Source organism: Xenopus tropicalis, chromosome 6, assembly GCF_000004195.4.
Source record: "Xenopus tropicalis strain Nigerian chromosome 6, UCB_Xtro_10.0, whole genome shotgun sequence".
Classification (NCBI taxonomy): domain Eukaryota; kingdom Metazoa; phylum Chordata; class Amphibia; order Anura; family Pipidae; genus Xenopus; species Xenopus tropicalis.
Genome location: NC_030682.2, coordinates 87,393,116 through 87,409,941, shown reverse-complemented (window position 1 = coordinate 87,409,941; position 16,826 = coordinate 87,393,116). Strand labels below are relative to the sequence as shown.

Below are 16,826 nucleotides of genomic sequence, written 5' to 3'. Positions count from 1 at the left end.
TGGCTCGGGAGCCAAATGTGGCTCTTTTGATGGCTGCATCTGGCTCGCTGACAAATCTTTAATAAAAAAAAAATAACGGGGGGTGTGTCCTGCGCTCTCCTCCGCATCGCATCCACATCCGGCATCCTTGGCACCCACCCTGGCTGTTTGTGCCTCTGGGTACTGGGAATGCCAGGGGGGCTGTAAGGTGCCACAGACAGTCACTATTTATTGGGCTGGGGGGTCTGTTTGTGCCTCTGGGGACTGGGAATGCCATTGTCCCTGCGCTGTAGCTCAGCTCACCTATCAATTGGCTTCTTATTGCCAGTGATAAGAAAGGGATTTTTCCTGTGACAGTTGCTTCCAGCTGCCATAGACACTGTGACAGGGACAATTTAATAGCCGGCATCATAAATCATGAGCTGCCCTTGCAAAAAAAAAAAGAGGATTTGTGGGGAAATGTAAATGTAGCCAGTAATTAAAAGGACAGCAATGTTTTGCCATTTCTAGACACCATCATTGCTGGGACATTATGAGGTTAAGTGACTCTGTCCAGGGTCACAGGGTAAGGGGCCCAGTGGGGCCGGTGGTGCCTTACAATTGCTGGGGTATGAGTCAGATTCCCCCGTCCCAGGGTCTCTGCTTAATTTGCAGGGCTCCCAGGCGGGAATCGAACTCAAGGCCCATCGGTGTAAGGCAGGCGCCGTTCCACTAGACCAGGGGTCAGGAACCTTTTTGGCTGAGAGAGCCATAAACACCACATATTTTAAAATGAATTCCGTGAGAGCCAAACAATATGTTTGGCCGTGGATGCTTCGGGGCAAGGTAGGGTGGGTCACAAGGATGCCAGATGCGGATGCGATGGAGAGGAGGGCGTAGAACACGTCTTCTATCTGCCGAGCGCAGGACATGCCCCCCGTTATTTTTTTTTTTATTAAAGATTTGGCAGCGAGCCAGATGCAGCCATCAAAAGAGCCACATTTGGCTCCCGAGCCATAGGTTCCCTACCCCTGATTTAACCATTAAATAAACCCAATAGGGCTGTTCTGCCCCCAATAAGGGGTAATTATATCTTAGGCATTTCACAGAGGTGTGAAATGGAGAAATGGAGACTGGGTTAAACCAAGCAAAACAGCAGAGTTTACAATTGATCTGACAGTTACACTGAGCTTCATTCCATTTTAAAAATGGCGGGAAAATGCCCTTTAAAAGACAGCCCCCCTAGTTATATAGGGCTTGGGGCAAGCAGCAGGCTGTAACCCTGAGTGTTTCAGTCAGTCGGTTAGGATACACCAACCGCCAATATGCAGAAGACAAGATTACGAAAAAACATGCTACAAGTGGGAGGAGGAAGGATAGTCTAGTGCAGGGGTAGGGAACCTATGGCTCGGGAGCCAAATGTGGCTCTTTTGATGGCTGCATCTGGCTCGCTGACAAATCTTTAATAAAAAAAAAATAACGGGAGACGTGTCCTGCGCTCTCCTCCGCATCGCATCCACATCCGGCATCCTTGGCACCCACCCTAACTTGCCCCTGCGCTCGGCGGATAGAAGACGTGTTCTAAGCCTTAGAACACGTCTTCTATCCACCGAACACAGGCCACGCCCTCCTCTGCATCGCATCCGCATCTGGCATCCTTGGGACCCACCCTACCTTGCCCCGAAGCATCCACGGCCAAACATATTGTTTGGCTCTCACGGAATTAATTTTAAAATATGTGGTGTTTATGGCTCTCTCAGCCAAAAAGGTTCCCAACCCCTGGTCTAAGTTTCCCTCCTCTGTTTCACATCTCCAGCAGGTATCTGAAGGTATCCGACCCATCTTATTTAACACTGTTGGAGTTCGATACCAGAAAGTTAGTAAAATATAAGAAGATATATATAAAATACTGTATAATAAGATTCTTGGTATTATTTGCTAATAGAACACTTTATGTTTGTTTCGAAAATTTTACTCCACTCTTATGAAAGTTTAGTATTAAATTCTGATTTCCATTTGCGCACATAGGAAGGTGGGTTTGGATATTTATAATACAAAAGAATCAGTAATGTATAACTTGTAATAAGCATTAATAAAGCTGTCTGGGTCTAGGGATTTGTTTGGTGTGAGATCTTTTATGGTTTGTTCTACTTCTTTATAAGTGATGTCTTTAGGTTTTGATTTGTTGGGGACTGGGATGAGGGTACAAAATGACTTGAAAGTACTGCGTAATAAAGGGACTGACCTAGAGAGGCTTTCCTAAGTCAATTCAAATTCCAACAGCTTGAAACATATTTGGATCTCTCTCAAGCCACCATGCTTAAGCTTAAATCTTACCAGGAGATCATTTCTCTGTTGCACTAACATCAAATCCCATGTCATTGGGGCCATGAAGCCTATAAAATATAATGGTACCACACCCAATGGCACCACACCCAAAAAACAGAATTGCATTGCCCAGTGAACTCACCACAGACAGCTAAAAATTAACAACCATAAACTGCCTATTCACATGCAAATTCCAGTCCATATACCAGCTTAACATTATTTACTAACCACTTGTATTTATGGTGAGAATGTTATGACAGTATATAGTTTAAAGAAGCTATTTAAATTCAAACAGGGCAGATGTATAGATGCAGGATATTTCAACTAAACCTTGGAGCAAAACCTAGATATTCTGCAGTTTCCCTGACTTTCAAGTCACTTTGTACTTTAGTGTAAGTGTCTGTTAGGTCACTGTGGGCCTCTGCAAATTCCCCCATATTTACCTCAATATGTGCCATGTATTTCCTAGGCCCTATATTTCCTATCTGAAGTCTGTTGCAAGATTTTTTATATCGCCTTGGAGTGTTGTCTGTAGCTCCACTAACATCTTCCGCAGCTGTAGTGCCAATGCTGAAGTTTATCAGAGCACAAGTCACATGGCTGTGGCACCCTGGGAAATGAAGAATATGGCTAGCCCATGTGAAATATATATAAAAATCTGTTTGCACTTTTAACAAACAGATTTTAATGCAGGATTCTGCTGGAGAACCTCTATTAACTGATGCATTTTGAAAAAAACATGTTTTCCCATGGCGTTATTCCTTTAAGCAATTAAAGAGTCCACAAGATCATATTGCTTACATTAATTACATCACAATTAACTTGCAAGATAGTAACTATCCCTATTTATGGGAAAGAAGTACATTTTTACCTTTCCCTGAAGATGCCAAAAAAGTTTTTTCAAATATAAGTCTTCAAGCAAACATAATAGGTAAAAATTCATGGTAGCAGACAGAGACAATTCCTATTAATAAAACAGTTTATAGATATCATGTTAAAATAAATTCCTTATTTTTTAAACAATGTGTCTGAATGAGCCATATCCAACTGCTCTCCCATTGAAGTAATTTAAGTTTTTAAATCTTACCAGCTTTCACATATACCTTTTCTAGAACTTGCTATCTGTGAAACTATGTTGTTTAAAAAAACAAAAAAGTCTATATATGGTAGTTTTGTGGTTTTTTTTGTTATGCCTGCTTTGTTTTTTTGCTGAGGTTGGAAATTTCATATATTAGATATGTGCTCATTTAAATGGATTTGTATGCTTCTTTTAGTTTGACCTACGTATGCCAGTGCACATGGGCATCTTCAGAGAAAGGTAAGCAATTTTATTTATTTTCTATAAACAGGACAATTACTAACTCCCCATTTGCAGCAATCCTTTTTGCTCACAATTTTTTGTAATTGGGTGCTCCTGACAGATCCCACTTCAAGCCACTGCCTGCTAGAAGTAGAATTACAATCCAGACAATAATTGACCAGTCCAGATGGTAATCCACCAGCTAAGGCTGGTGCTGGTATTTGGCAATGGGTTTAGGTAGGGTTCAGGTTTCAAAAATTGTTTTCACACATGACTCTAGCCTCCTCTACCATTTCCCTAGCCCCTAGTGAAATCACTGCCCCAACCCCCACTTCAGACCGATATTAGATTTAAAAAAAGGCGGCAACCCTAGCAATTCTCAAATCTGCACAAAGCAAGAACATTTGCAGCAATGTTCCCATGCCCCCTTTTATATATTATTATCCTTTTTTATATAATACAGATGTAATCATGCTGTGCTGTAACAGAGATTATTAATTATTCACATCATTACCTGCCTTACAATCTAAATTCCATATTTCTTTTCCTAACACCTGTCAAATGATCCTGGACTGACCATGCAGCCAAAACTTAGCTCTTCTGCCTTGCATCAGGTGGCACTTTACCAGGGATGGAAAACTTTAAGAGCAAAATTTCTAGCTTTTAACCAGAAATGGTGTCTTTTAGTTAATTACACTAACACTCATAAAAGGCTATTGTCTTTAGGCCATTCACTCAATGTATACTAAGTACCAATATAAAGGACAAGCTTGAGTCTCTGGGGATGCTAATTTGTTATGCATCCTAAGTGACTCTAATAGAACTCGCGCTTCTCCTTTTTGAAAAAGGTTCCCGGCCCAGTGGTAGTTTTCAGAAGGACAGGTTGCTGTCATTTCACATCCCAGGTACCCCCTGTGGCCTACACTTTCAGACTTGGCACATGCAGTACAAAGCTATTTTAAAGAGTTCTGCACTACACATGTGCTAAGTCTAAAAGGAATCCCTGGGAAACTAGGGGAAGGTGGTGATGGCTTACTATACTGAAAATGACTCCAGCACTGTTTATGAAAAAAAGGACTCTCAGTCCAAATTCAAATTCAAATTTTATTTGTCACATACACAGTCATACAATTATGATATGCAGTGAAATGCTTAGACGACTACTATTATTGACCTCAAATTAGAATAATGTAGAATATAAGAAGTTAAGAAGTTAAGAATAAAATAATAAAATAAATGAACACAATAATGCAATAATTGAAATGTATGTAGTGCAATGTAGAACCATGGCCAAATAGTTGGCATGATAATGTGCAAGAGTTACAGTTCAACTTCGCAGTGTGCGAAAAGTGCAAAAGTCCAGGCTAATATGTAAGTCATTAGAGTCAAGGGGGTGCCTAATAAGTTAGCACCCAACTCAGGCTTTCATTGTTTTATATAATGAAACAATAAATATGTATAAAAATACATAAACAGCATAAATAAGTACAGGTTATAAATCAGAGACTTGCTGAATTGCCCCAGTTAGACAAGGGGTCTTCAGTGAATTATACACTCATTTTAATATACAGAAATAATTCTGTATACTTTTTATAGTACACTGTATATGATTTTTATTAATTTTTATGTGTTGGGATAATAAATGATATTCAAATATCAGGTGTTAGTGGGGTTTCTGCATTCACTTAACTGGTGTCTTTTTAAGAAGTATTCAATATACAATTTACATTATACAAGTATACAATTTGCCTTCTTAATTCTTCACTGTTGTCTTCTGTTGCTAGGTAGTAGTTTTTATCTTATAGAATTTGAAGAATGAAATTGCCTCATGCATGCAATATGTCATTTCAGCTGATTTTCATCTGTGCTGAGAATTGGACCTGGTAACATGTAAATGTTATGAAGCCAGTAGGACCCTGTACTGGATGGCTCCTGAGACTTTTAGGACAGAGGATAAGACTGGAATATGACGTCAAGGTATTTCTTGACAAATTTAAGAAAATTAGTCTTAACTTATTGTATTTCCATTGGAACATGGCCAGGGACTTTGTAGTGTCAATGGGATAGAAGAGGGAGTAACTCAAGGGCAGTTCAGCTTATAGGGGAAATGGCAAATATAAATGAAATCTTCTGTATTTCCTGTCTGTCTCCGCTGTTTTCTTGCCTGCATGCGATGTAACATGAATTAGTACTGTGAAAATTAGAATTCGGTCTAAGGATAACATTTTACCAGAGGTTCCCTCCAGCTTGCTGCACAGCGCCACCATTGGTCGGCCACCCTCCTCCACTGCAAGTCCACCAACAGTCCCTTTAAACCTTCCCAACCTGTTGCGGCACCACCAGAGGCCAGCAACCCTCCTCCACTACAAGTGCACCAGCAGTCCCTCTAAGGCTCCCCAGCTCCAGCAATGGCCAACTCCACCATTACAATTCCACCTTAAAACAATGCAATTTTGGGGCTTCTGGGTGAAGAGCCCTGTCCACCAGTAGCATGATGCCCAAATGAATTGCATGGCTTTTGTTGTGGCCAGTCTAAATGTAACATTCTACATTAAAGCACCATTTTAATCCATAACAACTGTGCAATTTGTATGAATATCTTTATTTATAAAGCGCTACTTATGTACGCAGCGCTGTACAGTAGAATACATTAATACAAACAGGGTGTTAATAAGATAATAGATAAATACAAAGTATAATAATAAATACAGATAAATACAGCACAGTAGATCAGGTATGGACTATATGAGTGATTTTTTTTGCAAGGAATATTACATGGAAAATATTGCTATCAAGTCATATAATTGTGATGAGAACCTAATCTATATGCATTAAACTACTAGTGTATTAAAATCAGCTACAGCACAATCCTTGTAGACTATTAACAGCAGGGCATGAAAATGATATAACTGGGTCACCCCTGAGAGCAGGGGATCATAGAACTATAAAAAAAATCAGCACATTACATGTTTGATTTAAATAAACAAAACAAAACATGATTAACAGATTTTATTTATGTAATTCATAATAGATTTGGATTAGTTATAAAATATCCATTGCTGCATCTTTGTTTGCTACAATTATATTCTGAGACAATTTGCAGTCCGTTTTACTTGAAAACCATAAAAACTGCTGCAGGTACTTTTTTTTAAGCTATTCGCAGTCACATTTTAAACGCAGCTGTATTTTCGCGGCAGAGCGTCAAAATCAGAGGCAGAGTGGGACTATCACTGAAAATTATGGACAGCTAGAAAACTACAGGATGGAGGGGTCCTGGTAACTAATGCTCGGACTGCTGCGGATTTTCAACTTTCTTATTTCTCCATTTCGCTGTTGGGGAACTGTGGCTAAATAACACACGTAGCCTTTTGGCAATGTTTTACAACACACAAACATCAACAACTACAAAAAATATACCCATTCGCTATTTTGAGCAGGAAGTCACTTTTGCCAGCGACGGAAGTGACGCTACTTTTCCCTTTCCGCTCCCCGTAACCTCGTCTCCTCCGAAGTGTTTAGCAAGCGAGGGACATGGCCGATGTGGGTTCGGAGCTACGGGACGCTGAGTAAGTCTCGTTATAACGTGGATTGGCGAATTGTGCATGGGTTGCCGGTACGGGCCCTTGAAATATGCTAGGGCTCTTTATTCTGGCTCCTTTTGTTTTTAGGTTCTGAAAAGGCCTCGCCGCCATTCTCTGAAAGGGGGAGGGGGAGGTAGACAGGATTATTTACTACTTAGAGTTCCTACAGCAAATTATAGTTTATTTCTTAAATACGCTATTGCTACGAACTCTCCTGCTTGCCAGTGCTGTGGAATTGGCTTGGAATGGGTGGGTGGCTGTTACATATTGAAGCAAGAACTAGTGAGAGAGAAATCACAAACATCCTGACGTAATACTAGATTTCTGTACGCGTCTTAAAATACTGTTTTGCATTGTCTTTAAAGTGTAGTTATTTAAGGTTACTTGTTTGTACTGGCACCTCTATTGATATTTTGTCGGATTTGTGGCCCTCAACCTGTTGAACTAAAATGTCCCCAAGCAGCAGATTGCTGCTAAAATTCAATAATTCCTGCTGTATTAAAGCTTTGATTTATAAACTTATGCCATTTTCTATCATGTTTTGCAATTATACCTGCCCAATGTAATTTTTGTTGTTGAGTTTGAAACCAATAAAAAAAATGTCCTTTTCTTTCTAACTTTCATGTCATAACACTATGGTTTACATAAATAGACAGGCCAACATCTGTTTGTCTATTTGGGCCCCAAAAAAACAGATTGTTCCATTAGTGGCATGTTGTTCAACCTATCCAGTAAGCAGGGTGAGCACCTTGCCTCAAGCACCAGGGAGCGGGCAGTTACCAGGGGCAGCAAAAAGCCTCAGCTGTTAACTTTAATGGCCATGACAGATTGGGCGATTAGTCGCCCGTGACAAATCTCCCTTGCCACGGGCGACTAATCTCTCCAAAATGCCATCCCACCGGCTAGAATATAAATCTCTGGTGGGATGGCATACGAGGCACGGGGATTTGCCAAAGTTGCCTTGAGAGGAAACTTCGGCGATTTCGGCGCCGGGTATGCCATCCCACTGGCGATTTACATTCTAGCCGGTGGGATGGTCTGTCACGGCCCTAAAAGCCAAATTTTCCAGTGCTCTTCTTATTTAGTTACTGATGGCGTTTTTCTTAAGTTAATACAACTTAATTAAAAATGTATGTTTGGGTTGCAGCTGAAGAGTTTTTTTTATAGTAAGGCACAATTTAGTTATTTTTTTTTTAATATTGGTCATTAAAATTAGTTTTTAAAAGGAAATTTCTGATTTGCAATATAACAGCTTTGCACATTAATGGAAAATAATAATTGACATGTTTTGTTAGAGTGTGGTAGTTAAAATGTGTTTTAAATGAAATCACTTATTACCTATTTGCAGAATGGAAGATGCTGACACATCAGAGAGAAGTGGAGTAGAGGAAAATGGAGAGGTCTCAGAAGAAGAACAGCAGCCCCTGAACAAGCACAGCAAACACAAGAAAAAGAAACACAAACATCGGAGCAAGCACAAGAAACATAAACATTCTTCAGAGGAGGAGAAAGATAAAAAACACAAACATAAACATAAGCACAAAAAGCACAAAAGAAAAGATTCTGGAAATATTGAGAAAGAGGATGTTTCCCCTACAAAGAGGGCAAAACTGGATGACTTTGCTTTGTTGGAAGACTTAGAAAAACAGCGTGCTATGATAAAAGCTGAACTTGATAATGAATTAATGGAGGGAAAAGTTCAGTCTGGCATGGGGTTAATATTGCAGGGTTATAACTCTGGATCTGAAGAGGAAGGTGAGATTAACGAAAAAGCCCGCAATGGTAAAAAAACTTCCAAGTCAAATGCCAAGGGAAAGCATGATCTTGTTTCCAAAACTGCCTCCAAGAGAAGAAGCACGAGTAAGACCGAAGAGAAGGCAAAACATAAATCAGAAAAGAAAAAAAACAAAACCATTTCTGAAGCTGTTAAAGAAAAAATACCAAGTGGCAAATCAAAGGAGAGAAGAAAATCTAAAAGTCCAGCAAAAAGAAGTAAGTCAGAAGATCAGCCAAGAAGGTCGCCAGCCCTTCGTCGCCAGTCACCAGAAAAGAATATAAAAACAAAATCACCTCAAGAAGAAAGAATGAAGTCAAGAGACAGAAAGAAATCACCAGTGGCCAGTGAGAGTAAAAGCAGAGAGAGAACGAAAAAGTCAAAATCTCCTGTTTCTAGAAGGAGCAAATCAAAAGAGAGGCGGTCAAAATCAAAGGAGAAGAAACCCAGGAGGTCTGATTCAGACAGAGATAGAAAGCCTCTAAAGTCTCCATCAAAAGATGCTTCTTCTGGGAAGGAAAACAGATCACCTGGGCGTAGACCAGCACGGAGTCCAAAGGCCAGAAGCCTTTCTCCTAAACAGCGTGATAGAGCTATGAGACACAGTAGATCTCCACCTGTTCATGATCGCAAAAGTAAACAATCTCCACCAAGGATACAGTCCCCCACTCGGAGAGCTAAGAGCAAATCTGTTGAAAGAAAAAGAAGAGAACCAGAAAGAAGGAGGCTATCTTCTCCCAGGTAATATTTAAATTAAGTTTTATTTAAATGACCAATAGGATTAAATGTATTACTGGGTAGGTGATTCAGTTCAAATATTTTATTGACAACATAAACATTTCATATAAATAGCAGAAGCTTGCCAAAGGCAAAGCAAACAATATAACCACTACTGTTAATCTGTTTAAATGTTGTTTACTATGATTGAGACAGCAGTATTTTAAGGGCTCTCGCACACGGGGGAGATTAGTCGCCCGCGATTAACTCCCTGTTCGCGGGCGACTAATCTCCCCGAGTTGCCTACCCCTGCCATCCCACCGGCGAACATGTAAGTCGCCGGCGGGATGGCAGACGCGGCGGCGCGATTTCCGGAAATCGCCCCGTTGCGAACAGGGAGTTAATCGCGGGCGACTAATCTCCCCCGTGTGCCAGAGCCCTTAGACAACTCACAGTTAATCGTCGTTTTTTTTTTGTTTGGTTTTTAAAGTATTTACTTTGTTTTTGTTCTGCATAGTGATCAGGCAGCAGTTTCACAGATCGGGGCCAGATAAGAAAGATAAGCAGTTTAAAAATAACAATAAAATGTAATGATGGCCATACAGGGGCAGAATTAAACTGCTGATTTGAGTCCTTTAGACAAATTCAGCAGCTTATCTACCCATGTATGGGGCCTCCTAATCGATATCTGACTGAAAATCGGGCAGGTGTCGACTGGGCTGGTTTGATTTTCCCATTGGATCAGGGACCACATTGGCTTATTGATGTGGTCTAACGGATTATATACCCACCGTTTTAACTTGATCATTTGGCTCAGATAAGCCATTGGTTTCAAATATTTTAGCAGAAGGGAAGAGAGGAATTGTAAAATAAAGCCAGATCACGGACTATCCAGATTCACTTTGTTTGAAATGATACAGCATTGCTACTACAATGACTTTAGTGGTCTAAAGAACTAAATACCTTTAATTCCATTTTGACTTTTTTATTTGAATATATGCATTTGATACATATTAGGGCTAAACTCCATGAGAGATAATGATTAGATTTTCTGTTCTTGTTAAGCAACAGCATTCAACACCATGAGATTTTGTAGGATCCTACAAAATCTGATCTTCATGGGCTGTAATGTATAGTCAGATCAGATAAAGATGGATTGAGTGTTTTGTTCCATTTGCATCAGTCAGTGTATTTCAATAAGAAAAAAGTCTCTGACACCATCAGAATTCATCTCAATGGATGAAGACACAGCAGACAGCGTTCCCTTCTGACAAGTGTGTCGAGTAGTAAACTTTTTTGTGTAGTTTACACATAAGATTTTTGTATCGTTTATATTATATTTTAACCCATGCTATTACATCCAAATTGAAGGGTGCATTTGGTTGATCTGACACCATAGGGTGGTAGTAAGTTTCTTTTTTTTTTTTCTTTTAATAATAATTAATAGCCTCTTTCAAAGTAAATAAACAGCACACAAAGACCCACTGGCACCATAAACTGGCTGATGACATCACTATATAAGTGGCCAGTAACACCTCCAAGCGTGTACATAATATACATAAAGTTTTTAATTACTTTCTGCCTTTAGCCAGGCATGCTAAATGACAGACCAAACCATAGCTATTAAGTTTAATACTTATGCTGGCATTATATTACTACAGGAGGACTATGGGACAGATGAGGATATTTGTGTTAAGACAATTTAGTAGTTTCACACAATATAAGAATTGTGATCTTTCATTGTTTTTCTTCCTACTATTATTAAAAGGTGAAATTGGTTTTGACCTATGGTGACCATATAGATAGTGGCTCTCCAGAATGTCCTTATAATCTCTTAAACAGTCTGCAGAAAAACAGTTACACTACATTCTGTTCATACTTAACTGTTAAAAATGAATTGTGAAACCATAGTACATATGTAGTAACCTTCCAAAACTTAGTCAGATCACTTTGTCTTTAAAAGGTATTGTGACATGCTGAATGCCTGTACACGCAATTTTGGGGGAATTAGCATTGGTAGGCAGGCAGGCAGGCAGGCAGGCAGGCATGCAGAGGATCTGGAGCATAGAGACAGGGACACCAAGTCTTCAGGCAAAACTCAGGTTTATTAAGGGCCCATTCTTCCCAACAGAAACATAAAGACAGTTCCGTAAACAGTTCAGGGTTTTGAGATGTCCCTTCTTCAGGGTTCTCACCTTCCAGGGTTATTTCCACGCTCTGGAACACTCAGGCTTCACAGTAAGCCTTGCTGAGCCCTCTCAGCACTCATCCGTTTGGTCAGAACTCCCTCTGCTCCCTGGCAGTGGCAGGTGGCACCACCAGCTCCTCTGGGAGTTCCTAACACAGGCAGCCCTCCTGCTCTGAGAGTGACCTTCACACTGTCACGGTTTAATTCCAACTCCGTAAATCACACAACCCCTTTTATTGGCTGCTCACCTGCAGCCTAATCAGGCAGCTCCCTACAGCTGGCCAAATCAAACCTTAAAGGAGATTTACTCCAAAACAGCATTACCTGCTGTAAAACCAGGTATTTTACCTTGGGCCATTTGTATCCTACCTTAAATACTGGTGGAAATACACCAAATAACACTCTTTCCCACTGCATCTCTCACATATCCCCCCCCCCTTTGTTTTGACCCAGGGGCGAAACACCTTGCAACCCCAATAGAAACTCTCTTTCTCTTAAAGGGATTTCTATTTCAAGTCTCTCCACTTTGTGTTTTGTTAAAGGGATAGGGAGAAGCTTTTCACTACACCAGCAGGTGCCAATCATACCCCCTTTTAAGCATGACTTTCCCAGCATGGAAAAAATCCAACACCCTCATCTCAGTCTGAGAGTACACACACATGCTTTTCTGCAAGTCCTTTCTCTCAGGCATTAGTGACCCTCTTTCATACTCCTGCATCGCTTCACTCAACAGGGTTATCACATCTGAGTTAGTCGAGTCATCTTTATCATGCACAGACACGCATTCTGCCGGTAAACTTGCCTCTGTAGTTTCAGGCTTATTTTCCACTTTATTACCATCAATGGAAAGTGGTGGTTCACCTTTGAAAGAACCCTTTAAGGCAGCCTTATTGCCTATATCTCCGGGATCTAACACATGTGTATCTATGCGAGTAGCCACACACACTTTCTTCTTCTGCTTCTCATCCAATGGGGAAGAAACCGAGGCTAGGCTTTTGCCAACACTGTCAGACACCCATGCCTCACCATTTTTGTCAAAATCATGCACGCACAGCATTTTATCACTCACCGCTTCAAAACCTACAGTGGGCTCTTCCTCGGCCTGCAACACTAGGTTTACTAGCAAACATTTGTCTTTGCCTTTAAGCTTTTGCTCACCAGATGCACCCTGCCATCTAGTAGCATTTGTCACTTCTCGCACATTGTCTTGTGTCACACAGCCTGGTACACACTCAGTGTTCACATCTAGCACACATTTGGCATCATTTGTATCAACATTCTCTGCCAAACTCACATTTTCTGTGTGAACATCTCCTTCCACAGCATTTGGCAAAGACCTCACTACTTTGCCTTTAAGACATTCCTCAGTCACTTGATTCATCACCAGGTTCTCACTGCAGACAGAATCTGGGGTGCCCAGAACCTCACAGCACTGATTAGGAGGAAGCTTCAAAGTAACTCCACTTTCCTCCACAGTCACTCCATCTGACTTACTCTCATTGGCAATGTGGCTGCCAATTACCTCGGAATACTCAGTTCCATTTTCACTCAAAACCTGATACTCAGTCAGCTCAACCCATTCACCTGTCTCATCAGGTACCTCTAAGAGTTTGCTATCAATGGAATGGGAACCTCCACCTGTATCATCTTGCTCACACAATGACTCATTAGTTTTAAAGTACTGTTCCATTGTCTCCACCAGCTGGGCAGCTACAGTGGCAGACCGCTCAAAAGGACAAGAGTCAGCAGTATGACCTGGGGCATAGCAAAAGGTGCAATTTACCGGTTCCACTTTGCACACACTCTCAGACAAGTCATACATGGTGCAGGGCTTGTTTTTCACCTCACCTTTAAGGCACTCCCAGGTGGACTCACAACCACCCAACAGGGAGACATTCTCACTTTGCATTAACCCTTCAGGTAACAAAGCACACTTTTCAGTCATGACATTTTTCTCTCCAGCACATTGGGTTTCCACTCTCACACAATTCAGCTCACTGGAGACCAGTTCTGTGGCCGACACATCCTCACACACAGAATCAGGAGGTAGTTTTACCTTTTCCTCATTTACCTCCTCAGACACACTGTTTGGCTTACCACCATTCACCGCCATGTTACCAATTTTTACTTCAATATCGCCATCAGCTCTGTTCACACACACAGCTTGACCTTTAATAAGCTCAGGAAGTTCACCTGACTTCTCACTGAACACACTTTCAGGTGCCTTACTTCCCCAGCACTCCTTATAGGCTTCTAGTGACCTTTGCATTGCCGCATATACAGGACACTTAGCAGTAACATGCCCAGTACCATAACAGTAGGTGCATCTTTCCCTTTCAATTAGCTCAGTCAACTTCGCTAAAGCCGTTGACAGAGATTGCTCATTAGTACCCTCAGCCCCTTTAAGACCTTCAGGAGATGCGCTGCAGCCAGGCAACAAAGAGTTACTCTCAACACATGGCTTTAACCCTTTGTTCACTGAAGAACTTGAGCACACTCTGCTCAGCAGTTCTACATGCAGACTCTCACTTGCATCAGTTGCAACATCTTTTTGCAACAAAGCTGCACAATCATTACCATTCACACTGGTAACATTTTGTTCTGTTTTATCAGACTCAGAGCAGTTTACACTCACTGCATCAGTCACACCTGCTAGGGACACATTTACATTGGGGGTCACCCCTACTCCCTTTACCTCAGGCATAACGCTGGCACACTTTTTACTTAAGAAATCTTCTTGCAAACATTCCTCCTTTACATTCAGTTGTTTCCCACTGTGAATTACCTCATTCACCCTCTCTAGGGGAACATTAATACCAGGGGTCACCCCTAAACTTTGTACCATGGGTGTTACCTCACACCCCACAGTCACACTCTCATTACCCACATCTGGACATTTCTCAACAGAATTACAGTTAACATTTTGCATAGAACAACCATTAGCCAACTGGTTTGTTTGCCCCTCAACCAAAGATTTGTCATTCCCCCATAACTCCCAGAATAGAGGAAAGTCTGTTCCCAGAATAATTTCCACATCAATGTCCTCAACAACCACAAGTGAGTGGTCAACTGTCCCTCTTGTTGTTTCAAAAGTCACACAGACAGTTGGTTTATTAGGAAGCTCTTGTATCTTTGGGATCTCTTGCGGGGATAAAACAAACATCAGGGTTTCATGCAAAACCTTAGACGTGGTTAACTTAGCATCCAGTGTGACCCATAATTGGATCCCATCCACTTTTACTTCAATTGATTTTTCAACCTTCCCTTTAAGAGACACAGTGCACTCTCCCCATGCACTTAACTCTTGCTGTACCTCAGCTCTCAGGACCTTGCCTTTAAGCACACAGTCCCAGTCCTTCACCCCACCAGCATACCATTCCCTTTCCACCACCCCTTTAAGAACAGTCTTACCATTCCTGTAGGGTATACTTTCTGGAACTGCTGGGGATGAACTCTGGCCAACCTTTCCAGACCAGCATGTGGAACCAGCATTGCCACGCTCCTTGGCACGCTGCACTTGCGCCACCTGCCCAGGCTCCAACCTTGGGGCACCATCTCTTTGGCCTTTTCCAAAACCTCTTTGGAACACTTTTCCTGGCTTGCATCCAGATGAAGCGACCACCTTTGCCACTCGCAAAGTCTCCGTCACTTCCTTTGCCGTCTGTTGCAAGTCCACACACCGCTGTTCCTTTAAGGAATCCTGGAACAAATCTCGCTGTAGAACACAAAACTCAGTCTCTTGGTTAGAAAACACACAGGGAGCCTTTTCTGCTCCTTGCAATGCAACACTTGTTGCCTCTTTCCCTCTGGGCTCACAGACTCTCATCCAGTCTGCTAGAAACTGTGACCACCAGTCATCATGGTGCAGTTTTGCCACTCTATGGCACCTCTTGCCTTCAGCAAACCAGTCACTCACTGGCGCCAATTTTGTCTCAGTCTCTTAGGGAAACGTTCAGTAGCCCTTTAAACATGTATGTCTCTTTAACAGCTCCTTAGTGCCCGCATCAGGACACCATATGTGACATGCTGAATGCCTGTACACGCAATTTTGGGGGAATTAGCATTGGTAGGCAGGCAGGCAGGCATGCAGAGGATCTGGAGCATAGAGACAGGGACACCAAGTCTTCAGGCAAAACTCAGGTTTATTAAGGGCCCATTCTTCCCAACAGAAACATAAAGACAGTTCCGTAAACAGTTCAGGGTTTTGAGATGTCCCTTCTTCAGGGTTCTCACCTTCCAGGGTTATTTCCACGCTCTGGAACACTCAGGCTTCACAGTAAGCCTTGCTGAGCCCTCTCAGCACTCATCCGTTTGGTCAGAACTCCCTCTGCTCCCTGGCAGTGGCAGGTGGCACCCCCAGCTCCTCTGGGAGTTCCTAACACAGGCAGCCCTCCTGCTCTGTGCCCTGCTCTGAGAGTGACCTTCACACTGTCACGGTTTAATTCCAACTCCGTAAATCACACAACCCCTTTTATTGGCTGCTCACCTGCAGCCTAATCAGGCAGCTCCCTACAGCTGGCCAAATCAAACCTTAAAGGAGATTTACTCCAAAACAGCATTACCTGCTGTAAAACCAGGTATTTTACCTTGGGCCATTTGTATCCTACCTTAAATACTGGTGGAAATACACCAAATAACGCTCTTTCCCACTGCATCTCTCACAGTATGTACAGAAATGTAATGCTTTCCAGTCTTTATTTGTGTCATAGGTCATAGGTCAGGTGGTCATTGGTCAACCAAAGGCTCATTTGGGTGGCGCTAAAGCATAGACGTGTGTGGACAACCATAAAATCAGAGACTAATATATTGTTTTTCCACATTTCTATTTTCTATTTTCTTTTACCTATTTAAAATGAAACTAATAAATTAAGAAATCTTAAGTCAGAACTGAAAAATAACCAAATATGAATTGCAGTTATATGAAACAGTGACCCATTATTTAGATTTAGCCATTTTTCTTCTGCCCTTTTACTACAACTT

The 16,826-nt window shown here is 41.6% G+C and overlaps 1 protein-coding gene across 8 annotated transcripts in view; it reads left to right on the top strand.

Annotated features, from left to right (window-relative positions):
- The first annotated feature begins 6,177 nt into the window (after nucleotides 1-6,177).
- prpf4b (pre-mRNA processing factor 4B) overlaps nucleotides 6,178-16,826 on the top strand; it is a 30,729-nt gene continuing 20,080 nt past the window's right edge. For all 8 annotated transcript variants that reach the window (XR_004223274.1, XR_004223273.1, XR_004223271.1 and 5 more), the window contains exons 1-2: nucleotides 6,178-7,152; nucleotides 8,516-9,682. Coding sequence is in view for 1 of the 8 variants with exons in the window: in XM_002936428.4 (XP_002936474.1) it covers nucleotides 7,118-7,152; nucleotides 8,516-9,682 (1,202 nt within the window). In the remaining 7 variants the exon portion in view is untranslated. The remainder of the gene's footprint in view (nucleotides 7,153-8,515; nucleotides 9,683-16,826) is intronic.